Consider the following 25,947-nt stretch of genomic DNA (forward strand, 5'->3'; position numbering starts at 1 on the left):
TGCTGAAGTTTGATACCATTGTTATGTCTGTACGGTAAATATGTAGCTGGAGCCATGAGACTGTTAGCTTAGCTTAGTTTAGCTAGAGGACTGGGGACACAGCTTGAACTGGCTTTCTGAAGGTAAAAAAAACTCCCAACTAGCACCTCCTGCTAAAATGTTGTATCTTGTTTGTTTGTGTAAGTGTAAAAATGATGAGTAGCGCTTTTATTTGGGCTTTTATTGCATTTACATTTTATATCCATCCTTGTATATCCATTTTAAGCTTTTGGCGCTTTGATGCAGAAACCTAAATCCTCTCTTACCTGCGGATGAAGCCTCCACTGATGGCCATCTGTTCACGCTCGTCCACCACGCGGGCAGGCTGGCTGGCCACAACCCCATCCTGGTTGTTCCCCCAGGCCTTGCTGGCTCCGCTCTTCATCCTGGCCACCGGAAGCGACGGGAACGAGGATGAGGAGGGACAGTTACTCAACAGTTTGACAGTATGATGTATCTTTTACCTCAACCAGGCTGGCTTCCCATTAGTCAAATCTACAAAGAGAGCCTTGGATTTGAGGTACTGCACCAGCATATATACCGTATATATATATATATAAATATATAAATATCAGTATGTAGCGTGATCAGCTGACACAAAGGTTATTTGGTTTCATGCACTCAGCACATAAATATATGGTGGGGACTAGATTAAGTCAAGCAAAGCATAGCAGGCATGGACTGGTTGGTAGTTTGGGTTTGATACAGGCTCATTCTGTTGTTACAAAATAGTAATGTGTGTGATGTTATATCTTGTGTATAACATACTGTTCAGAATCAGGCAAGCCTTGTATGCTAAGTCATATCTGCGTGTTCTGCATAATCTAGACATGCAATTAGGATCCTTTCCTTTTTTTTTTTTTTTTTTTAATTTTCTAACCATCCTACTGGCACTTCTGTATTGTTGTATTGATGAAGCCCACCCGACTCCCACAGTTAAATGTCCCAGTGTGACAGAAAACAGAGAAGAGACGAGCTTTTGGCAGACACACAACACAGAGTGTACAGGACTGTCACATTGTTGGAAGGGACGACGATTAATGTGGAGAACAAACTGCGAAACGACTAAAGGAAACAAAACAAAGCAAGAAACTGGAGGGAGTCAACAGAGAATAACACCATGCTCAACTATTCCTACATCTAGTGTTACCCCCACCCCACCTCCACACACCCCTCACTCCTCACCCTCCGATTTGTGTATTTAAATGTCACTGCTTTTCTTCCAGGTTCAGCTCTGTGCAAGCTCAGGTGTCAGGTAGCGGTGAGGCAGTGGAGTGAAGAGCGTGATAAGGATTTTGACACTAACACCGCTTCTGTTTCAAGAGTAGAAAAGCGTGCTGACAAAAACAGCTGTGCTAACGCGATAAGCAATCACAGCTGAGCTGCTTGGCTTTCTGAATGTTAAATCTCACACCGTCTGATTCAGCATCTGGTTTGGCACAACAGAGTCGGGACAGAGAGGAAGGTAACAGTTAGAGACTTGGTTTCATTTCTTAGATGTTGTTTCATCTCTAGAGCTTTTAAGGCACTTTTGGTGGCAGGATAGCCACACATCATTCACCTTTTAACCACTCTGACATTTCTTCTGCCTGTGTTGCGGTGTCGGTTGCTGGGTTTTGTATAACCTTGGAGTGCTGTGTGGATGTATCCTAGCTGTATCAGGGATGGCGATGGCTCAGCCTCCTACACTGCTTTTATTAATAGAAATGGACTGAGGCAAGGCTTCGCTTAGTTCCCTGTCCATGCTGACATGAACATACACGCTACCCTTGTCTGAGTCCTTTCTTTCTCTCCCTACTTTGTTCTTTTTTTTGTGCTGTTTATCTTGTTGCATAATATTGTACATATGGTTGTTTCTTTTCCTGTCCTCTCCCTTTTCCTTTCAATTGATATGTAGTTTGTTCTCCTGTGCAGTTTGCTTCCCCACAGTCTCAGAATGGATATAATGCACTTCCGTAATCAGCTTTACTGTGATTGAACTGAGATGATCTGATTAGATCCTATGACTATTGCCAATTCCCGTGGTAAAACTGAACTCATTCTATCCAATTCATTCCCTGAGTGACCTGCAAGTTGAGCTATCTACCAATCAAAATCCACTCACAGCCGCATGCAGACAGCCAGAATCTGAAGGCATTAAGCACCAAAAACAGCCAGCTAATTCTGATAGACAGCCTGCATGCTGAAGGGATTAAAGAAACAGCATGTACGAAGGAATAAAGAGTCTCTCTTGGTAAAAAAAACCAACAAAAATATGTAAAAAAAATATTTTTTCTTTCTAGCATCCATCTGTATGTGCATTCAGTATGAGTCAACTTCCCAGCAGGCTCTCATGCCACTATCTGATATGCTGACCTACATGTAAGCAAGTTCCCCTCGGGAGAGGGAGCTTAGCGAACAGTAATTTTGAACAGCCAGTGCAGGATGAAGGCTAATTCAGCACAGCGCTCTGCAGGAGAGGTGGCACCGCAGAGAAACTGCAGCAGAACCAGAGGGGGGAAAAACAAGGCAGCAGTGGGCTGGATCACCACGCAGAGCCATGTAAAGACAAGGGCACCACACAGTGAACGCTCAGTGGCATGATGTACCCATTTTACAGAACAAACACGGCTACATCCCCGAAAATATCTCACTGCGCATGTGTCCTAACCCAGTTTCCAGCTCCCAGGAACAACACAGATCACTCCTGTTTTTCTCTTTTCCTCTGAATGTGTCATACTGTCATTTCTGCCTCCTTGTGATGTGTTCACTGCATTCCTTCTAGCATTTGACAATGTTGTCATGTAGCATTCTCCCTTTGGTTCCTTTTTTAAACCATTCTTTCTTTGTTTGCTTCTCATGAAACCACTGCAACAAATTGTCTCTATGATTTTGGATTTGGTCTGACTTATAAAATTACAAAATTATGTCTGTGATTATCCTAAAAGTGGCACAAATAACTGTTTTTCAGTGCTCACAAGGCCAAATTATATGAATATAGTTTTCAACACTGACAATTTTGCTGTAAAAAATACAAAATATTTTTTGGAGACATATCTGTTTTAATCTGAATCAGTAATTTCTTTTGTCAACAATGTTTTTCTTCTTCTCAGACCTTTTCAAAATAAGACAATGCTTCGTACTTCTCACGGGAAATAAAACATAAAAAGATTTGTTCATCATCACCATCAACATCATCAACATCATCTTCATTGTTAATATCAGCACTATAATGATCTTAGCATCTTCATGTGTAGCATTGCTGTTATGAGTTGCATCGTCATGCATGCATGAGCATTCAGAGGGTCATGCTCGCCAGTCATTCCATGTCATTGGCGCTCTGTAGTTCAAAAATGAAGGTGGGGGGAGGGGGTGTTCAGTGGGTGGGGTGGGAGGGGAACAAAAAGGTCTCGTTTCCTGAAAAAAGGTGAGGATCTACTGGATGTTAGAGCGTTGTGGTGGTGGTATAGAGATCATGCAGATGAGGAGAAGTGTCAAACAGTCCTGGACCAGGCTGACCGAAGGCATTTTGGAACCAAGATCACTGAATTACCAGACTGGGTCAACATATAAAATGATCCGAGTGCCAAGATGCTTCGGGAGCCCCAGCCCTGCTCTTTTAGTTGACGCTAAGTTGAATTACAGTTGGATAGGGCCAACAGCTAAAGAGATATAGTTGTAGAAGTCCCCTTGTTCCATCACTTTGCATTAATACTAAAAAAAAAAATCCTCTTCAGGAGAAATCAGTACAAATGTTAGAAGAGGGACTTCTACAGTGGCTACACCTGCATGTATATGACTCCCATTATAAAGGTGTTTGGAGAAGTGGAAGCTTAGAGAATAGGGCACTTGGAGAAGGGCACTTGGTAGAAGGGTGTTAAGAGAGGCACTTATTGATGAACCATGGCCTTGGCTGAGTGGAGGAGAGCTTATGTGGAGGACTGAACTTTTTGAGATTGGCTGTATAGGATTTGGGTTTTGTCAGTCTGTTTGCACATGTCTGGTTCCACTGCACAACAGCATCAGGAAAGACATAAGTTTGAATAGAGTGTTTACATGGTCAATGATACAGTAGGTAATTTGGAAGCAATCAGGTGGCCAATCAGGTGGCGATGGCTCAGACTAACGGATTATGTGTTGCTTGCCAGTTGTGGAGCTATGAACTCTGGGATACTGGATACTGTACTGTATCTCTGGAGGCCAGTCTAGTGGAGAATCTCTGTAAGAATCCAAGGCTGCTGCATGTGCCCGCAATTATCTACAGTGGGAGTCGGCATACACTGTCTGAAGTTGAATTAAAGTCGAACTGAAACTGCTGAGTAATCAGTAAATATGTCCTTTTGACTTGTGTACTTATTTACAATTTTGATTTACTTTTCTGTCTTGATAGCGCCCCCTACATTAGTGTCAGAGGGCATGAATTTCTGGTTACAACTGACAGTGACAGTATTGATAATCTGATTGCTGCAATATGTGTGTGGGCAGATACTACAATTGGTTTGTTATATCACTTCAGTTACATCAGACGCACAGGCGGTTAACCAGCTTGAGGGCTGACGTTCGCCATCTGTGAACTGAGCACTCCCTACTATACGTTACTCTGTGACTCGCAGAGACTTGCTCGTTGCTGTGAGTCTTGACGGTCTGGTCATTTACCATCATCACATCTGGACCCAAAGAGAGACCACTAATGCTATGCCACTTCCTGAGTGGGAGATAGTTAGTTTAGCTTGGAATGTTGTAATCGATAAAAGTTAATAAACAACACTAGTTGAAAAAAGAAAAGAAAACGTCCTGTATCAATGTTAGTAAACTGAACAGGACTATGTCACACACCCAATTTAGCAGCACACCATGAAGTTAACAGCGCGTCTACAAGCAAAATGTTACCACTGCCATGGGAAAGCAACTAGAAAGGTGAAGAGATTACTAATTTCAGTTCGGCTTTAATTACAATGTGTGTGTGTGTGTGTGTGTGTGTGTGTGTGTGTGTGTGAGAGAGAGTGTGTGTGCGAGAAAGTATGTCAAAGTACATCATATCCTCCTGTGTTCACCTCATATAGCTGTGAAAGGGGCGGAGTCAGTGTTTATTCAGAGCGGACTATTGGCTGATGGCCATCGTGATGTCACTTCTACCTCGGCTATTTTATTAATTTCTTAGATATTTACTCTTATTTCTGAATGGCAGGCAGGCAGGCAGGCAAGCAGCACCTACTTGTTACATGGACAGGAGCAAAGACCACAGAATTTCCCTAGATCGTTCAAATTCTTTTCTGCATCCTTCATGTCCTTATTGATTTGGTCCATTCCCTCCTCGATGCGCTCCAGTTGCTCTGATTAAACACAAGTCATTTATCCCCCACAGAACGAAGCACGAGAAGAGAGAGAGAGGGAGGAAGAGGAGAGGAAGTGAGAGATAAAGAGAGGACAAAGGAGAGAAGACAACAACTTCAGACACTCACTGTGACAAAAGAAAGTAAAAAAAAAAAAAGAAAAAAAAAAAGAGGAAAAACTGGACGCCACCACATATGTAAAGAACCTTTGGGGCACATTGTCAGTACCTACTTGTTACATGGACATATGAAAAGCCCACAGCATTTCCCTAAATCTTTTAAATTTTTCTCGGCTTCCTTCATGTCTTGGTTGATATGGTTCATGCCATCTTCAACACGATCGAGTTGCTCTGGTCAGGACAAAGGGATGACAGTAGTGGAATGAATTTCATTGACTGATTGACAGAAATATGAGTTATGATGAGCAGTAACTGAGTCGTGTGCGTACCCTGGGGTGTGTGTGTGTGTGTGTGTGTGTGTGTGTGTGTGTGTTTGTGTGTGTGCATGTGTGTGTCAGGGCAAGATATTCAGATTGAACTAAGTTTCTACTGAGTGCTAGATTTGGTGGGATAAAACACAATCATCTGCACGAACTGAGTTTTTGGGCCAGAAAATGATATAAAAAACACAGCAAACCAAATAATGCCAGTAAATATAGTTTGTCAGTGTAATTCAGTTCAGTTGAAAGAAATCTTTCAACATTCATGTTGAGGAACAGTCTGACATTTTGGGAAAGATGCTCACTTGTTTCATAGCTACAGAGTTAGATGTTAATATCAATATCACTCACATTTCTGTGTGCTAAATATGAAGCAAGAGGCAACTGACAGCTAGCTTAGCTTAGCATAAACAAATCTGCTTTCCAGAGGAAGTAGAAGGAAACTACTTGTTGTTCTTATATTTTGATTTCTTCATGGATTAAATAATAAATTATTAGATTTGCTAGTAGGGAGTTTTTGTTTTGTTAACTCTGGACAGACCGAAGACAGCTGTTTCCCCCTATTTACTGCCTTTATGCTAAGCTTGGCAAATTGCCTCGTGGCTCTAGCTTCATATTTAGGATACAGAGATGAGAGTGGTATCCATCTTCTCATCTAATTCTTGGCAAGCAAAGTTAATTAACATGATTTCCTTAGTATGCCAAACTATTCCTCGTAACACATGCTAAGTGTCAAAGTGCAGTTCAGATCCTTGCAACTGTATCAGAGCAAATATTTTTAAATTTCATCAGACTAAAGCAAAGAAATCTCCTTTGAGAGCTATTTACTTTAGTGACTAGTGACTCTAGTTGTAAGAATTAGGACGCTGAGTTAAACCAATTCCTTTTTGCTATTCAGATATTGAACTAATTTAAGGCAAAATAATGATAGCTTTGGTTGAAACAATGCCAACAAGTGACAACATATGAGCAGCTTTACATTGCCGTGTAATATAACATCTGCTCTGGTCTGACTGAGCCCCCGAAGCTACTACATGAACCATAACAGTTACTGGAATAGATCTGAGTGGTGACAAGGCCTTAAGGGCTGTGGATCAAGGCATGCGCGTGGTGTCGTATACTCTCTTTAAGTAGGGGACCCTTTAAGAAGCTGCTTCTATTCTTGATTGTCAAATTTTGCTGCCACGTTGGAGAGACTGGAGGAACTGACTTGTTTAGCTAAAACCTGCCTGTGTTGCTTTGTCTGGTTTTGTACATCGTCAAGGTAACTCAAAGGATCTAAAATATGACTGTATTCTGGTTTATGAGCGTCAGGCCTTTGTCATGCTGATGTGGTGGATGGTGGGTTGGTGACTGTTCCACGGCACAAAGGATTTCTATCCTGATTAAAGGAAATACGGTGCAGGCAGAGTGTGAAAGGGTGAGGCACAGTTAAATATGGAGCGGACTGAGAAACTAGTTCATTGACTTTTTCAGATTTGTAAAATCCCTGGTTGCCATGCATTTATGTAAATATATTCAATTGAGAGAGGATCCATGTTGAGTCAGTGTTACTAGCGTGAAGTGGGGTAACGGCATTGAACATGCTGCACTCATTAAAGACTGATTAGAATATGGTCACTAAAAGTTTAGATTTTATTTCACCTAAAGCAAACCTCTACATCCTTTAATAACTGTCTCCAATGTCAAGTGCTCCACAGCTTTGCCTACACAAAAGTCAATAACACGGGGTCAGAGGTCAGCTCAGGCTCACAGCCTCCTGTGTGTCTAGTCAGCCGTTGCAATTGGTTTTTGAGGAGTGACCCTGTGGGCGCAGAATAGTGCTGAGGACAGACTACGGATGAGGGAATAAATGGATAGTCAGAGGAGGGATAGAGCTTTCATCCCCCTGAGTGAACAACCACAACGGTACAAATAAGGCTCCCGCTGACAGGATTGGTGAGTTTACATGCCCCCCGGCCAATGGGAGAGTTGAGGGCCCATGTCTCCCCCAGAGCCAAGTGAAGCTTGAAGTGAAGTACCTTTTCATTCCTACTTTCATAGTACCAATTTCAACTAGCTGATGTTAAACACTTCTAACCACTGACTTTAAACTGGGCTTGTTCTTTAACAAACTGCATGTAATCAGGGATTGTACAAAGCAGTATATGAGCTGACAGAGAAAGTGAGTATTTTGTCTTTACCAGCTAAATCGATCGTTTTTCTGATCCATCTTTTATATTTTTACAGCTTTGGATTGTCAGCAGGGTGGCAGGGTCTGATCAGCTGTTCTCTGGCCTGCTAGGACATTTACAGCTCCAGTAGTATTTAGAAGCAAAGGAGTAAAGACAGGTAAGCCAAATTGTAATAAATAATAAGGGACCTGTGCCATATAATGGGGCATATTCATGGGCAGGTGTTATTCTTGCTGCCACTGGTATTAGGGCTCATTCGCTGTAAATGATGTGGTAAAATGTAAAATCTGTTGGCACTGAATTCAAGGTTACTAAATCTGCGACACCAACATGGCTGCAAGTTAATAATTTTAACATCCTATCAATTTTCCTCAGTGATTTTGGGGAAGCACAAACAGATCTAAGAACAGCCTTGAAGTCACCCTGCCACTGGCTGCCACAGGCACAAACACGTTAACCCAACCTGATTATGGAGAGGGAAATAATTTATCCTGATGTTGAGCTGTAGGGTTTTGGCACTGCAGTGGATGGCATTAATATTCTTCACTGGATCTGTTAATGTTTTGGCACTTTCAAGAGCTCCTTTCGCTGTCTTTGTTAGCTAATGAAGAAAAAAAACAAGCTGCTGGCAAATCAAACGCAGTTAGGCAAATCAAAAAGAAACATGTTAGCTGAAGGAAAAAAAGGTTAAAGGAAGCTGAAAGAAAGAAAAATTACCCCAAAGTTAAACTGGTACTGTATCAATCAAAATAAACCATGTGTCAAATCAAAACCCCAATCAGAAATTATTACTTAAGAAAAAAAAGCTGGAAAAAAATGAATTAGTTTGGAAATGCATTAAAATGAAAACAAGCAACTGCATATGAAACAATTCATCCATTCACAAGTGTTTCGATACTATAAACTTAACAGCAACATTATCTTCAAATAATATTGTCACCTGTGGTGCTGCTGGCATGTGAATATAATAATTATCTAATGCACAATCATTATAGCAGCTTTGTTGAATGTGAATAACTTTATTAATAGCTGCGTGTTGTAACTAAACTCTTGCAGACTTACCTCCCTGCTCGTCCAACATAACCAAAGTCCTGATACCGGCATCTTTGCTCTACTCCCCAAGGACAGGCAGTAGGGAGGGGAAAGGGAGAGGGGAAAGACAAAATGAAATAGAGGTCAGTAATCAGGCCATAACAGCTTAGGGAAACAGTGGTTACTGAATCATATGTGTCATAAGTAATTTCCACTTTCTCCTTTATCACTTTTCACCAGCGTCAGTAGCCTCTTCTTCCCCGCTCTTTCTTTCCATTTTATATTCTTTGATATTAAATTCTTCTAATGCAATAAAACACAGGGACTGAAGACAATTAAATGTGTAGCTGGCAGAGGGAGGACAGCCGAGGCTTCCTCTGCTCGCCTTTAAATTAACAGTGGTGACAAGGCTAAAGACTAAGGAAGCCATATAGCTCTTTCACAACTAAAGAGCTACACACGTGACACGAATAAAGGAATATTTTGATACTTTTTAATGCTTATTTTCTTTCTTGCTGAGAGTTAGATGAGAAGATTGATGCCACTCTTATGTCTGTACCCTAAATAAGAAGATAAGAGGCTAGAGCTAGCAGGTGGTTAGCTTGGAGAAACAGCTAGCTTGGCTAAAGCTAGTCAAGAGCCCAACCACAATTTGTTGTTTTTATATTTTAGTTGTTGTGAGTATTTAACTAAAATATGTTAATTGGGTTGCCTTAGAGGTCATGGTAGGATATCATTTTAACCTTTGGAGAGAGGCAGGCTAGCTTGCTTCTTGACTTTATGCAAATCGAACCTCCTCAGGTTCTAGCTTTGTATTTAGTGTACAGACATGAGAGTGGTATAATTTTTCTTAGCTAACTCTGGGCAAGAAAGCAAACTACTCCTCAAAATGTTGAATTATATCCACAGCACACACCTTAAAATCATAGTGAAGGTAGAGAATAACACACAGGTTCTCCGAAAATGTAAAATACTTATGATGTCAATACTTTACCATGTTCCCAGAAAAGCTAAACAGCATCTAATTTTAACACTTTGATACCCTGGGATTCCTTTGTTGATGTTCCCGTCCTTCTGAAGGAACAAATTTAGTATATTTTGCTCCCCCAACATCAGCATGTAGCCTCCTTATTGATTAGAAAGAGCAAAGGTCATTTGGCTATTACACCCAACCAGGAAACATGGAAATAGCTCCCAGGAGATTAACAATAATAATGCTAACAGCAAAGGGGAGATCTCATTAAAATGAGAGCCCTGTCACTGAATTTCCTTCTACAAATGAAGCAATTAATAACATGGGATCCCAACACCCCTTCTGACTAAGAGTCAGCAACTGTTAGACCTTTGGACCTTGCATTAGTGCTGCTTGTAAACTGTAAGTGAGACCACCACAATCCTTCCACGATCCTTCAAATTCAAAATGTTGGTTTTCTGTTTTCCTTTAGCTATAAGAGTTTCATTTGAAATCCTCCCTGACTGATACATGAGCATTCAACAGTAAAGTTATTAGTCACTGATGGGCTGGGTAGGCTACAGGTTTTGATGCAGGTAGAAACAGCTTTAGGAAGAGGAGGAAGATAGCTGCACCTGCTCATACAAAACTCTTCCTCCTCTGTGCTTCTCAGTAATGCTGCACTAAGATTTGGCACCTGGCTCGGCTTGATAGGCATAAATAAGATTAAGTTGTGTCAGTGTGCAGGCGCGCACTTACACGCCATTACACACACATCCCCCCTGCCTTCTCAGCAGTTTGGGAGGAAAGCTACACATTGATGTTCGAGAGGCGAGAGGGGAGCAATTATTCTGTAATCCAGCAAGTCTCCGTCCGAGAGAAATTCCAAAGAAGTCGAAATGTGTCCCTCGGGAAACCGGAATCACACATGATCCCGTACAAGGACCGAAGATGGTTCAGTGGAGCTTGTCGCTTCAAACCCAGTTACAGATTTATACATTTTATACACTGCAGAGGGGCAAATTTAGACAAATAAGAACAAATTTTCACTCAAAAATACTGAAAAAATAACTAATATTGTTGCTATGTTGAGATTGCTATCATACTGCCACACATCTCTTAAGTGTCATGAATGCAACGGCATGTTATCTACAGAGTAGTGAGTTCCAGCTTCACATTAGCTATTTGTGTGGTAATGGAAAAGCAATTTGTTAATGAAGTTCCTCCTGCGTTAATTTTCATCAAAGCAGGAAGAATGATGTTTATGTAATCACTAAACTGATGACTGTCTTCCTCATTTCCTCCATTTTCTCACCCAGTGATGTTTTTAGTAGTGGAGAGCTATTGCTGTCTCCACTAGGATTTTTTTTTAAATAATGATTGTATTCACTCTGCATATCTTTCAGCCCCCTCAGGCTCTTTTCTCTCGTTTTGTCCCTTCCTCTAATTCTCTGACCGACTATTGAACCGAAGGAGCTGTAAACTTTCTCCTCTCTCTCTTCCTGTCTCCCTCCTTCAGTACCTCCACACCCGCAGTACAGTAGTAGGGCTGGAGCTGCACGGTGTGATATGTCAACTGATGATCAATATGACCTTGAGATGTGGGCCGAGAGCTTGTCAGACAACCCCGCCCCCCAGCTGTCCATGCCTTTTCTCTCCCTCTGTCCTTCACTCTCCCTTTTATTCCCTCCTTCCCCCCGTCTGCTCGCTGGCGTGTTGCTCTCATCCTTTCCGTTTCTCTTTCTCCTCATCTTTCACCCTCAGTTTATTACAGTATCATTTATTGGCATGAATGTTACATGAGCAAATAAAAATGTGTGTGTGTATGCGCTCTCTCTGACGTTAGTTCCTTTCCTATAACGTGTTATTCACGCCATCACTCAGTTGACTCATGCTTCCCTCTGTCCAGCCTGACAGGACTAATGGATTCAGGCACTTAGAACAGAACAATACAGCGCATGTTGAAGCCAACTCTTGACTTTAGATTCAGTGGTGTCAGAAATCAATAAAGTGGCCGGCACCTCATCACCTGGACCAAAAGCTTTTCCTGTCTTGAAAATGCTGTTGTGGATTGAGATAGATTGAGATCGATTGAGTCAGATTCTACATTTTTTTCTTTTAATAATAACAATGTTCATGAAATAGTTTGACATTCTTGGAAATATGTTTGTTTTCTTTATTACTGAAAAAGGTTGATATGACTTACGATGTCTTTCCATTATATATGACGCTAGAGTCAGGAGACAGTTACCTTATCTAAAGATGAAGCAGGGGGAAACAGCTAACTGGAAACTGTGCCCAGCCAAGAAATACTCTGGTACTTAACTCCTAAACAACCAAAAACGTTTTTTACACTTTGGGTTTTGTACAGATTAAATAAATGAGGAATAATGGTGTTTATTACTGAGCTTTAAAATACGCTAGTAGGTGGATTTCTTTTGAAACATCTGGACAGAGAAGGTGAGTTGTTTCCCCCTGCTTCCAGTCTTTGTGCTAAGCTAATGGTTTCCTGGCTCCAGCTTAACTTGACAGGGGAATCAGTCTCCCACCAAGCTCAAGATAGCAAAAGTGTATCTCCTGAAATATTTCTAATGTTGTCATTATTAGATTCATTTGAGATACAAAAATGGCAGCAGTGTTTTAATTTTCAGTTTGTTTAGCCCTGTTGTAAGAAGAAATAAAGTCCCATTACTTTTTTCCACCAGTCGAGTTACATTATTTGACTACTTGTTACAGATTTACCACAGTGCACCCATGCATCTGAAGATAACAATGAGATTCTTATTGTCCTCACTGTACCAGTCCGCTCCGGTCCTGTAAGACAACCTACAGTACTGTCCTCCTCTAGTACGCTTCATGTGTGTTGTTACATACTGAACTTCTCTATCAAGCAGTTATTGTGAACTGCAGCATTCTTTAGTTGAAAACAGGGAATAATGTGGACATTGTGTAAAACTGTCTTATTAATGCAGCCTCCATCCCTCAATTAAAGCAGGACTAAATAATTCATTGTAATTTGTAAATTGTAAATGCTCCCATCTGTAAACGTAAGTATTTCTGAATCAAGCACTCGAAATACCAGCTGTGCACGAAATGAATGTGAACATTGGTTCTAACTACACTAATTCAGTGTTGGACTCACTCCTCCTTTACCAAATTACCAAAAGCAACACAATTCAATAGCCTCTTAACTGTAATTTTTAAACTCCTACAACTGTAAGAATTGAACAGGCTGCTGCAGTTTTTCCTTTTTAAAAGATAATTCCCTGATTGTACCCTGGACTCAATGGATTCATTTCTTTCTTCTGACAGAATAAACGGCGTATCAGTTTGTCCTGTGCAGCAGAACTTTGCCCAAAGTATATCAGAGATGACGACTTCCAGTGTCACTGCACTCATTTCCTATTCTTGCTGTCATACTTCGTCCTAGGTTTCATTACTGTGATGAGAAACAACGCAGAGCCATGATTCAAAGTGTTATGGGTTTTTCTTACCTCTTCCACCAGCTGTAGCATACGACGAGTGCTCTCAAGTGACTGTGGACAAATAAAAGACATGATTAGTTTTTGAGATCACAGGACACATTCACACAGCTACAAAAAGGAGGGTTTTTATGAGTAGTGTTACATCTACAGCGGATAGCAAATAATGCGAATAAGCCTACACAATCGTGTGTGTGTGTGTGTGTGTGTGTGTGTGTGTGTGTGTGTGTGTGTGTGTGTGCTCTCATTGAATTGAGCATAAGCGAGCATGTATCACAACAAAGTGGAGTCAATTTGAACAATCAGCAGGACACGAGAAGGATCAATATCTGACGTTTATCAACATGAACTCAACGTGACCTCACAGAGACTGTCTGCACTTTGACTGTAGAATATATGTCCCACCTTGTGAAGGGAAATTCAAAAGTAGCAGCAACAGTGATGATTTCTAAGGAGTTTATTTTCTCATTAGGAATCAATTGAAGAATTACTGCTAACTAAATTTGAAGTGCTTTAAGGCACGTTTGAGCTCGAGTAACCCACCAGTGATTTACTCGGGAAAACATCGGCTCTGCCAATAAAAATAACTACACTCTTTTAAAAAAAAAGCATTGTTTGATTCCTCCTCTCTATCCCTTCATCCCTGACTGCTGGATGTCTATTATTAGCCTGTGTGGTGATAGATATGTAGCTGCAGGTTTCAATTCCCTCTCTAACAAGCGTGAGGCTGCAGAGCTCAGCTCGCTGGCTGGAGCCGCTCGGCAGGGATGGCGCTCTGTGATATCTCGTCCTTCTTACAATGACACAGCTTCGCCTCGCTGTGCTCGCTGCGAGCACGGGCGCTCTCCCGGAGCAGTGGGGGTTGGGTAAGGAATCAAATGGGGCTCAGCCTTAGATTGAGCGGCCATTTTTGATGTAGCCATTCTTCTTTCTGTTCTTCTTCTTCATTTTCATCTTATCTCTTCCCATCATTCTTTCATCTTTCCTTTTTGCTTGTTTTTCTTATTTTCATCTGAGGTCAGGCCTCCAAAAAAAAAGTCGCACTGCTCAGTTAGAGCTTGTCCTCATATTCTTTGATCTGACATGGGTATTACATGAGCTGTTGTCCTCTTTGTGGATCTGAGAGCTCATGTAAGTCAATGCAACAGAGACGAAAACTGTTATTCTGACACCGCCATTTTGTGCATGCCCTGCGTTCATGCATGTGTGCGTGAGTGTTTAATATTCTGCTCAGCTGTGCCAGTGTGAGTCATATGTGAAGCTGGAGGGGTGTGGGCTGATCTGCGCGCACACACACACACACACACACACACACACACACACACACACACACACAAAGTCTGTGGCACATTCCTACACATGAAAACGGAGGCACTCGCACAATCAGATTTGTACATTCACACACATTTGTGTCTCACACACAAATCAGATATACATACAAACACACACTCAAGATGGTACCATGCAACGTTCTGTAAAGTCACCTGCACACGCACACGCACACAAGCAAACAGCCAGAGCCGAAGGCAGACAATAACATGGTGCTGTATAATTTCTATTATTATGCGTTAGAGGATTTAAGCACCTCCTCTGCAACTGTTTCATTTTGAGGTTATGGTAAAAAAACATCCTTCATATTATAAGAATGCACTGAGGCTTGTATTTTCTTAAATAAAAAATAGTTTTACCCTATATATTCTTCATCCAACTTCTTAGATTATGTCTGACTGTACTCAGGTCAGGTCTCTGTGAGTCAGTATGCCTTCGTGTCTGTGCACCATCATAAGTCAAACCAATGTGATGCAGCGAGCTTTGCTGTTCTCACCTCATCGGCAAGCTGGTCAGCACGTTGCTGCATGTCTGACAACTCATTGCGCATGTCCGCGTCATCTGCCATGGCTGCTGGATGTGGGGGGTGGAGAAGGTCTCCAAAAAGGAAGAGAAGATCCTAGTGGGAATCCGGGGAGGGCTGGAAGAGAGACAAAAACATAAGGAAACACTGTTAGGATGGATAGATGGATCCACTGAGGCACAAACCGTCTCCAAGCTTTGGGACAACTTGGATAATTTGATGTGCGACTGTTGTTTTATCAAAGAACAAACATCTACAACATCATACATGCATGCTCCTCTCTCTGAACCCCTGCCAGCTCTCTGAACAGTTGGTACTGGTAAATGAGGGATTAGACAGAATCACCATAAGCATCATTTGACTGGAGGCTGAGACGGCCCAATATTGACCGAAAATTTAAAGGCTTAGCCACAAAGGCTTACTTAGGGTTGCTAATTGCGTTATGACTTATTCAAGACAAACTCAGACTAATTCAAAAGCAATTCATTCCTGTTTATATTTGTAGGCTATACATCACCCGTCAATGGGCATTTGTCCTGTCATGATGCCCTTGAGCAAAGTGGTTCGCTGGCATCAAGTCGCTCTGGATAACAACAGAAGCTAAAAGCCCAAAGGTACAAAATGTGAAACGTATTCTGCAAAATGAGAGAACACAAAAAGCGTGGCATGTAACAAAAGGGCCGAAATGAAATTGGATCATATTTATAAAAGTCATACAATAAAACAAATAAAACCAAGGGGGGTAGCCATTTGGGAGCTGCTGTCTCCCAGGTCTCTGTTTGCTGTTGCGGGCGGTATAATGGAGGATTAAGAAGCTCTTGCAGCAGCAGTGTGTGTTTGTTGGGGAATGAATGGGAAGGAAAAAGGCGACTGATGTTTGCGGAGGAATGCCGGTCTCAGACACAGGGTTGGCTGGGATTTCGGAGGATTAGCCACAGAGAGACATAAACAGCCTTTAGCCCTGTAGCTGTGATCCTTTCCTACCCTCTGTGGGTCATGAGACGCTAGTATCACCACACAAACAGCGGGGGCATCTCCAGATGTAGGATTACTGGGAGCCAACTCTGAAGATGATCTTGAAACAATTTGTCATGTGTCAGATGAGTTTGAGATTATCAGCGGATATGTCTACAAGACATCCTCACAAACTAGCTTCCAAGTTTAGCTTGAGAAATTATTAAAACCTCATAAAGAATCAAATATAATTCCTTTCCACAGTTTTCTAGCTAAGAGGCAATCCTGTTATGGTAATGACCTTTAGTAGCCAGGGGGAAATAAAGATGAATGACTACTGAGCTACTGGGTTGAAAAGAAGAAGCAACATATGTTTTATGCATAACTTCAGGGAGATAAAAAAAAAACTATGTGCATCTAAATAAAGCTTCCTTAAGAGATATTTTTGATATCATCACTGAATCAAATGACTAAAATATGACCGGGCCACAAGTAGCGCCGATCCCACTGTGAGTCAACACCAAACTGCAGCTTTGCAAAGTTTTTAAACTCTTTTGGTCCATTGTTCTGGAGGGTCTTAAATTATCATCCAAGTCTACTCGTCTACCACCAAATCTACCACAAAAAAGCAGACAGACAAAGTTAGAAACCATCTTGTTCACACGTTTAGCTGCTACAAAGAGTCAGATATTTCCCTGTTGCTCTGTATCTGCTGTACAGAATGAGTAAATGTAAACTGTTTCCCTTATTTAACTTTATAAAGTGACAACATGTCAGTGTTGTGTTTACAGCTTGTTTCTGCCTCCCCCAAGTTCATTTAGCAGTGGCGGGTGTGAAGGCATCTTGACTTTGTCAGAACCCTCTTAAGGGTTGTTGGATCTCCGGCCTCTGCAGTACAAGAGTGAGAGTGAGAAAAAACATTGTATTGCAGGAGAAGAAAAAACAGGTAGCAGACTGATTTCCTCAGTATTGCGTAATGCTACAAGCTTTGTTTAGTTAAGCTTACTTCTCTAATCTTAAAGGTCAAACTTGTAGTTTTGAGGGAGAAAATATACATCTTGACTCGCAAACCAAGCTATGTTAATGGACTTTTATGAGGAGCAACTCCTATTTCTGTATGTAATGATTAGTGTTATTGGTAGAACAGTCAATACATTGCTTGTAAAGAACAACACACCTTTAGGTATCTTTGTAAGACCACTGTTTCTTGCTACAAAAAATGCCCAAAATGTCAATAAAAATGTAACCACAGTCACACTATCCTGAATCACCACCACCGCAAAATATTACATGGGAAAGTAATCCAAGTCCACAGCAAGATGTCAGGTAAACACCGATCGAGTACGTGGCGAGAGTCTGTGTTTCTTGTGGGACAGACGGCTTCGCCCACCTGGACGTGTCTCATCCTGGTGACTGAGCGATCAATCTGGTTGACATTCTGCCTCGGAGGTCCCGATGTACCCTCCGTGTTTGCTTCATTCCCTCGTCTGTCCAGAGATGTTCACAACAACATCTGCTGGCCACACACAATCGTGGCACATACACAGCATATGAAGTTTTTTTTTTTTTTTACTGGCAAAATCAGGCAGCACGTTATGGGCTGAATCATTAAAGCCTCCCTGGGTGGTATACAGATCCATCTGCATCATTCATCTCTGTGGATGGATTCAGTCGTGTTTACGTCCGTAGATCGATGGCTGCATCATAAAGCCCTGCTCCTTTTTATTATTACATTTTTTAGTGGGCAGTTTATATAGATCCTTCCATTATTTTGCAGATACAATTTGTATGTTGAATCAGAAACACGTATATTTATGCATCATGTTTACTCCATCTCTCCCTGCTCTGATCTCTTCCAGTCCTCTCCCTCTCTCTTTTTTCCTCTCGCTCTCCTGCATCGCTTCACAAAAGCAGCGGCCATGTTGGGTTATATAAACCTCAGACTGGACTGTGCAGCGCCTAATGTCTGAACCGAGTCGAAAAACGCATCAGAACAACTCGCTGAAGGAAGAGAGGGCATCGTCGCCTGCCTTTCCAGTTACGTAACTAAATTCAGGCAATTAAGTTTTAACAGGCCACGCTGACCTTTTACTTTATACGTCTCAATTACAAGCTTCACATTTCGCATCTTAGCTGCCCTCAGCACTGCCTGCTCCAACACCCGACCAAGTTCATCATCAGGATAGATACAAAATAATGGTGGAGTAGGTGCTATGTAAGAAAAGTTTTTATAATCAATGCATTCATCTGTCTGCATGATTTTGAGGTCAGATTATATTAACGTTCATCAGAGCATGTAGACTGGTAAACCGCAAAAATTAGAAGAGCCCTGAGTAAGAAATGGGTAAAGACAGATAATGTAATATAATTAGTTGTGCCAGAGCAGTGAGAAGAGTCGTTCATAATAACAGAAATGAGGAGTAACATGTAGATTAAAAGGGATTTGATTAAAACTCACTTACTTAACACTTAATGGAGCTTTCAACTGTATCCCACAGCCACCTATAGTGAATGACCATGAAGAAGAAAACAGGATATAGCCAAAAGCTACTGGCAAAACTACGTTGTTTTTTGTTTATTATTAACGATTTTTAATTGATTTTAATTTGTTTCTGGGATTTGGCAAATTGTATTGATAATATATCGATGGTTTTTATATCTATTGTTGCCACTTCTGTATTTTGAACGTAAGTAAATGCAATCAAGGAGATAATTTGTCCATTTGGTTAACTCCAGATGTCTGTGATAAAATTGTAAAAATCATCTCTCCTCTTGTAAATTTGTTTTTATGCACTGACAGGAAGCTCTGTGTTCATGTCCAGTGTAAAATCACATGGCGCTCTTCTACTAAGTCAACAATTAGTGTCAATCAAATGAATGAAGAAATAGGTGTTTGAACTAACTGATTCTGGCTGATCATCACCCAAAAGGTAAAAAATGAGGTGTTGTACTAATTCTGACCTTTTCTCCAGACCAACTATCACTGATCCCGTAAAGCAATGACAAGGTATTCATAAACTGATGCAGAGACAGAGCAGGTAGAGGCCACCTGAAAGAGTTAAATGTCTTTGAGAGATACCATTACAAGAACCAAACTGGTGACCTTTAAATTATGAGAATCTTTAACCAGCGGGCCGCCCTGTCAGGCATGAAACGCTCTCTCTCAAAGGAAACTCATTTGTCTGGAGATTCCCATCTGATTAAATGTTGGGCAGCCCATCTGAGAAATACTTAATTTTTAATCACTCACAGAAAGTGCTCTTGTCTGTCAGCACTTTGGGCAAGGATAATAAAATTCTGACTGGACAAATCAGGAATCCTTAATCTGATTGAAGGAGGGCCTCTAGTGTGCACGTAAAATATTAATCATAACACTTAATATAATATGGTTGTGCAAACTAAAGCTGCAACAGATTCAAGTTTGCAAAGTTATACTAACGTAATGTGCTATAAAGTGGTGGTAATTAGGAACAACTACGCTGCCCACTCAAATAAGTAACTGCTTTGTTTATGAAACTACATTACTTAATTTTAACAGTAATCCAGTTATGTGTAATCCCAAACAGACTAATGTCCTGCATACTGCTTCCCATCTGTCAGTGAAAGGAATGCTACAGACACTGACTGAATCATTTAGGTAATTAACACAGTGTAACATCACCAAACATCTGGCACACAGCTGCCTCAAAAAGTCCTCGTTCCATTTGTTAACACACAGGATTTGGGGAAAAATGTGGAGGAAATCAACAGTCACCATATACTGTATATCTCCTTTGTTCATTTTAAACAAATGAACCATTGTGTGTCGTTGACGCTGTGTGTTGACACACACCCATACCCCCTTTGCCCCTTGAGTTTTTGTCACCTTGTCATCGTGTGTTACTCTGATGTTGACATTTATGGCAGGAAATGGTAAGCACTGTGACCTTTGTCCTGAATTAAACAGGAAGGTAATAAAGAACAGGAAAGCTCAAAGGAAAAAAAAATATGCTCAAAGTTATTAAAATCACACAACTGGGCTGCAGCAGGGTGCACTAAACACACAAATCTATCTAAGTACCTACTATTCCGTGCATGCAGGCATATACACACACTTTATTACATCCATGTTGCCGTGAGGACAGTGGCAGAGGGAGGTTTGTTGATTAGCAGCATGATTTAATTTATGGCACTAGAAAAGGTGCTGTGATACATGACTTAAGTGGCAGTTATCACAGGTTTCAAGGCAATTACTGGAAAAAGGCCGAACGCTGCACATCCATCAGCAGTATTTGGAATAATTGGTTGAGCAATAAAATATGGGTAATACCTGAATTTATGTACTGTGCTACACTCGGTGTGGCAAAAACATAATGATTAATAGAACATCCATTCATCCATCTATCCATCCATCCATCCATCCATCACCCTGTTTACTACCTCAGGAGTGACACTTCAGTGTAATCACCATGGGAACAATAACGAAGGATATGAAGATGCCCTTATTTCCATTCCCCACACACCCCCTCCTGGAGGATGGCATATTTCATACCCTGTCCAATCACATTCTACCTGGAGAATATTACCAGCCCCCACCAGCTGCTCCACCTCACCACAACACTCTCTCATTTCTTTTCCTCCCCTCTCTTGCCTTTAATATCTCTCATCTCCTCCGTCCGTTTTTTACATCTTGTCTTTTTTCTTCCTCTTTTCCTCTGTAAAACTTGGACTGGACCACACCTCCAACCACAAACCACACACTGTGTCCATAAGAATCTGACTCAATCTCACATTAAGATTGCCAAATAACTGCATTGCACTACAGAATATGATCGAAAACAATTCAGTAAATGTGTTACATAATGCTGAATAGTATTGCTCCTTTTTCCTTTTTACAATGTAATTTATAAGAAAAGGTCAACAAAATTGAGGCTACCTCTGTTAATTTTGTGCTATTGTTGCTACAAAACAAACCTTTTAATGGCTTATTTTAGTCTGACCAAGTCAGACATATAGATATGAAGACAGAATATCGCCATGTGGGTGAGATACTGCAGAGCTTTGTTGCGCCTTGTGGCAAGAGACACAATAGATCTTTGTTTTTCACTCTTTCATGCACAGAGTTGGATGTGTGTTTTTCTTCTCTGGCTCTAAATGTGTATGAATGTGTGTGTGCGTGGCTGCCATTTTGTTTGCTTTCCAGTTTTAGCTTCAGATTCTCCGTGTTTGTTATCAAACATCTTTCTTTTCTATCTTCTATCTCTTGAATGTATTATCTTTGATGGAAATGAGGGGTTGTATGTCACACAACACATTGATAATTGTGAAACATCACTCGAGTGTGATTGTTACAGATACATTTTTAAAATATCTCTCAAATTCAGGGCTAGATTAACATTAACACTGTGTTCAAACTATAATATCTGAAAATAAAGGTCATCTTCAGGCCTGGCAGTTTCAAACTAGCCATGTGCATACAGTTAGCATAGTAACTGATAAAAGATTAGTATGAATTAATATGAAATATGAATTACCCTTGTAAAAATAAATCTTGTTGCTTTAAACGACTTAATTGTTAAGGTTACTATAGTGCTTTACTTGGTGCGGCTGTTATCGCTCCTTACAGAGGACTGTAGTAACAAATGCACTGAACTGTAATGGATCGAGTGGGCGTTCCTTTTTAAACTCAGTCATTTAGCTACACATGACACTATTAATGTAAAATGATATCTAATGCTGTAAAAATTCCAGCAGCCATTTTGCAACTTGAAAGAACAATAAATAATTCTGTACCCTAAAATGTTTCTTGTAACCAGAGGCCTTTCTTGTTTGTAAGTTTAATCACATATAACCACGACAAAAAGATGACGCTGCCCTTCCAGGAACCACAGCGAGCCTGAATAATACCAGCAACATTACTCAACAAGCCCAAGTGTCACTACAGCTGCATCTCTCTCCCCACAGGGGAGCTAGCATTAAGTGCTGAAGCGACAACCCGGTGGCCTGCCCTGCATTATTGACCTGAGGAGTCCAAAACCCCATCACTTATTCATCTGGCCCCAGTGTAACCATTTACATCTCAGAAACACATGGCTGAAGAGCAGGAGGTAGAGGATCATAACAGTGCAAGCTAACTGCTTCAGACAGGATAGCGCTTCAAAATCTCCTGTTATGACTTTACAGAGATGAAGTGAAGGTGAGCTACAGAAGAGTAAAGAAGCTAAAGGTGTCTAACACTTCATCAACACAACATTAGTGAGGAAGTACTTGATGATTTTTAGCCACTTTTAGTCATGTTAGCCAAGCTACCGACATGGATTTATAGGGTCAGTCAAATGTTAGCAAATGGAAGCATGCTAATAGACTAAATTCAAATGGTGAACATGCTAAATGTTATGCCTGCTACACATCAGCATGTTAGCACTGTCACTGTGACCATGTTAGCATACTTAAGTTAGCTTGAAGCACCGCTAGCATGGTTGTAGTCACTTAGTAGTTAGATACACTTGCTTGCTTATTTACAGGTAGTTACTTATTCTCAGAGTTTAAACAAAATTCAATGGTTCTAGCTTTTTATATCTGAATATTTTATAATTTTCTTTAACTTCTATTATATTTGAATGAATAGGATGTTGGACTGTCAGACAAAACATATCAAACATTTTGATATGATAGGAAATTGTGGGGGCTTTCTTTCTACGATTTTCTGATATTTTATGGACAAATTTATTATTTGAGAAAATAATTTAAAAATGAATAGATAATGAAAATATTAATTAGCATTCCTAAAAGGAACAGTATATTACAAAAACGATGTAAAAACTCCACCACCGATTAAAAAGACCATATAAAATCACATATATATCCATTTGCACATACATATCTTATGTAAAATGCATTTACAGCAAGCAAAAAGAAATAGCTACAATGTGGTCAGAGCAATATACATTTTTATAATATACTGTCTTTTAAAATTATCCTACATAAACTGTAGGAAGTGGCTCAGGTTGAGCAGTAATCATGAGTCCTTGCTGTGAGACTGCAGACCATGTTGTCCTAACAGTTTGAATACAGAATAACTACATTTGCCTGAAACGTTATGTTTTATTAGTGATGTTTTGTTTGGAGTATCATCAACATTGGGAAATGGGATGAAATGTCAACGCCGTTTGTTACGCTAGGCAGCAGAGTCAGCTTTAGAGTATTGAGATATGTATGAATACATTCCCTAATGTATGACTTTCTGTGATCACCAGAAAAGCCACAACCACTGGGTTGGTGAAGATCCCATTTACTGTGTCCTCTATGTATAGAGATACGAACATTCAAACATAATCTGTTCACAATATCCCACAAGGCATGTTATACAACACATATTTAAATCCAACAAGACATATCTGATCCCTGCCCATGGCAGCTTACTAAGCTATTTACAGTAGAGAAAAGCAGACAAAGGATGCTACTTTGGGAAATTACCGTTGGAAGTGTGCATTGTGGTTTCTACAGTGTTTAAGGAGCTGCTGGCAGTCAACATGGTCCTTGGGTTTATTAGTTTGTCATCAGTATGGGGAGTGACTGCTGTTCTGGGATGCTGAAACTTACAGTTTACAGCTTTCTGGAAGTGTTGGCCCCAAACTACATGACGAGATGTTGATGGGAAGTTACTCACTTGATATTCCAGTCACACACCTACACTCATACACTCTCTCTTTCCAGAGTGACCACTCGTTCTAAACAGCTTCAGGGATAGCCACACGATGACCTGAGTGTATGTTAATGTAAAAACTGCCGTAAACAATGTCATCATCCTATTTATTGTTTCTTGGAGGAGGCATTGCGGCTGCATTCGCTAATAGAGACCAGATAGTCTGAGGGTGAAGACAAGGGCAAGTCGGGTGATTTACTCCCCATCCCTCCTCACCGGTGCTGAGCTGCATGGCTCCTTATCAGCCAGCTCCCTGCTCCTTGGGAACAAGTGGAGAGCAGAGCAGTGAGGACAATACACGGGTAGACAAGACAAGAGAATCTCAGTGGTGCAGACTGATGTGTTTATTTGAAGCTACTGTAGGAAGATGAGGAGCACAGAGCTCACACGTACAAGGATGAAAAAGAGAATAAAATAAGGCCATAATTCAGTATGCACAGCACACCACAGCAAGTATGAGCCCTGCCAACGCCCTTCAGCCCCGTGCTCACAGTCACCTCTGTGGTTTCTGTGTATGAGAGGGGTTTCATCATGTGTCCACTCAGAGCCACAGTTATTAACATGTAGCTATGACGTTTTGGCTTCTAGAGGGCCATGGAGACGTTTGACAAGCCAAACATGACAGGGATGTAGGGAGGGGTTCAGATGGGGGTAGGGGGTTGGTGGCGCAGATGAACATTAGATCAACCAAGCAATTTCTGAACAGGGCACCACAGCCCGGTTTGGAATTAGGAGCACAACCTCTCGTGTTTTACAACCTAATAAATGTCAGGGGAGAGCGATGTGAAGGCTCTCCGGGTGAAAAATGCAGCAGATGTCCTTTTTATATCTGCGGGTTTGACGGAGTCTCAGGCAGGAGACGTTCAAGTAAACCGCAGAGTGAAAAGGCACAATTCCTGACGCTTTAGCGATGCAACAGTAACAAACCATCAAACTGTAACACCTTGATCAATGTTGATGACTTTGATGACTCACAGGTTTTTGCCATGGAGCATATTTGTACACTGGGGGGTTATGACACGAGACTCCAGCAAAACAAATCCAAATAGGGAACCCCAGTGATTTATTTTCCAGTTCAACAGGACACATTCAGTTTTTTTGTTTTTTTTTTAAATGATTCCCTACTTCATTCATGGTCAAGGGCCCCAGTAGCCTGGCCACTTCAGTGTCACATAAGAGCCTGTTAAGTATTTGAGAAGTCATAAAAACAAAGACATTAAAAAGCAATTAGTTGCACTCAGGTAATTAGAAATTTAAAAATATCAAATTACACCTCTGTTGCTTCTGTTCTTTTTGACTTTTTATTTATTTTTTAATATTTTTAATGATAACGCTATTTATATGCAGCAAAAATATATCATTGGTAAAAATCAGTTAATTGCTTGGTCCAGTTTGCAGAATCCAAGTCCGTAAAGAACATTCTACAATGCAGCCCAGGAGGGAGAGTCGGTCGTCCACTAATTGGAGGGGCTGCGGTTCGATCCCCGGCTCCTCCAGTCTGTGTGTCATAGTGTCCGTGGGCAAGTTACTTAACAATAAATTGCCCCCGATGATGTTCCATCGGTGTGTGAACGTGTGTGTAAGAGAGAAATGCTATGTAAAGAACAGGTGCTGTAAAGCTCTTTGAGGAGCTGTTAAGACTAGAGAAGCACTATCTATCTACTTGCAGCCCATTTATCATTTAACCCAAGGATATTCAGTGAACTATCATAGTAGAATCAGTAGAATACTGTCATATTAATTCCTACAGTAAACGCTGCAATGTTGACCTCCAGTGCTGATCAGTCTGAAAGAATCAATCATACTGATACTCTGTTCTGCTCACAAGGCATTTTAAGACATTATATACACATGGACGTTCATGTCAACACATTATGGATTCATTCCAACCAGCACAACCAAAATATGTTAAAATTTACTATAAACATGAGAAACACTGACAGGTTTGATAGCCTGTGTGGAGACTGCGTAAAAACAAATTCATTACTAAGTAAAACCAGATGTATAATACATAATACATCGAACCA

General features: G+C 40.8%; 1 protein-coding gene across 1 annotated transcript in view; it reads right to left on the bottom strand.

The window, feature by feature from the left end:
- The window catches only part of snap25a (synaptosome associated protein 25a), a 36,501-nt gene that overhangs the window by 4,583 nt on the left and 5,971 nt on the right, over positions 1–25,947 (bottom strand). The window contains exons 2-6 of the mRNA XM_023430120.2: positions 15,256–15,399; positions 13,443–13,484; positions 9,027–9,075; positions 5,234–5,351; positions 306–425 (exon numbers count right to left, since the gene is read on the bottom strand). Coding sequence (XP_023285888.1) covers positions 306–425; positions 5,234–5,351; positions 9,027–9,075; positions 13,443–13,484; positions 15,256–15,327 — 401 coding nt within the window. The 5' untranslated portion in view covers positions 15,328–15,399. The remainder of the gene's footprint in view (positions 1–305; positions 426–5,233; positions 5,352–9,026; positions 9,076–13,442; positions 13,485–15,255; positions 15,400–25,947) is intronic.

The sequence above is a fragment of the Seriola lalandi genome, unplaced genomic scaffold (genome assembly GCF_002814215.2).
Source record: "Seriola lalandi dorsalis isolate HSWRI2012SDOR001 ecotype SW California unplaced genomic scaffold, Sedor1 jcf7180002054901, whole genome shotgun sequence".
Taxonomy (NCBI): domain Eukaryota; kingdom Metazoa; phylum Chordata; class Actinopteri; order Carangiformes; family Carangidae; genus Seriola; species Seriola lalandi.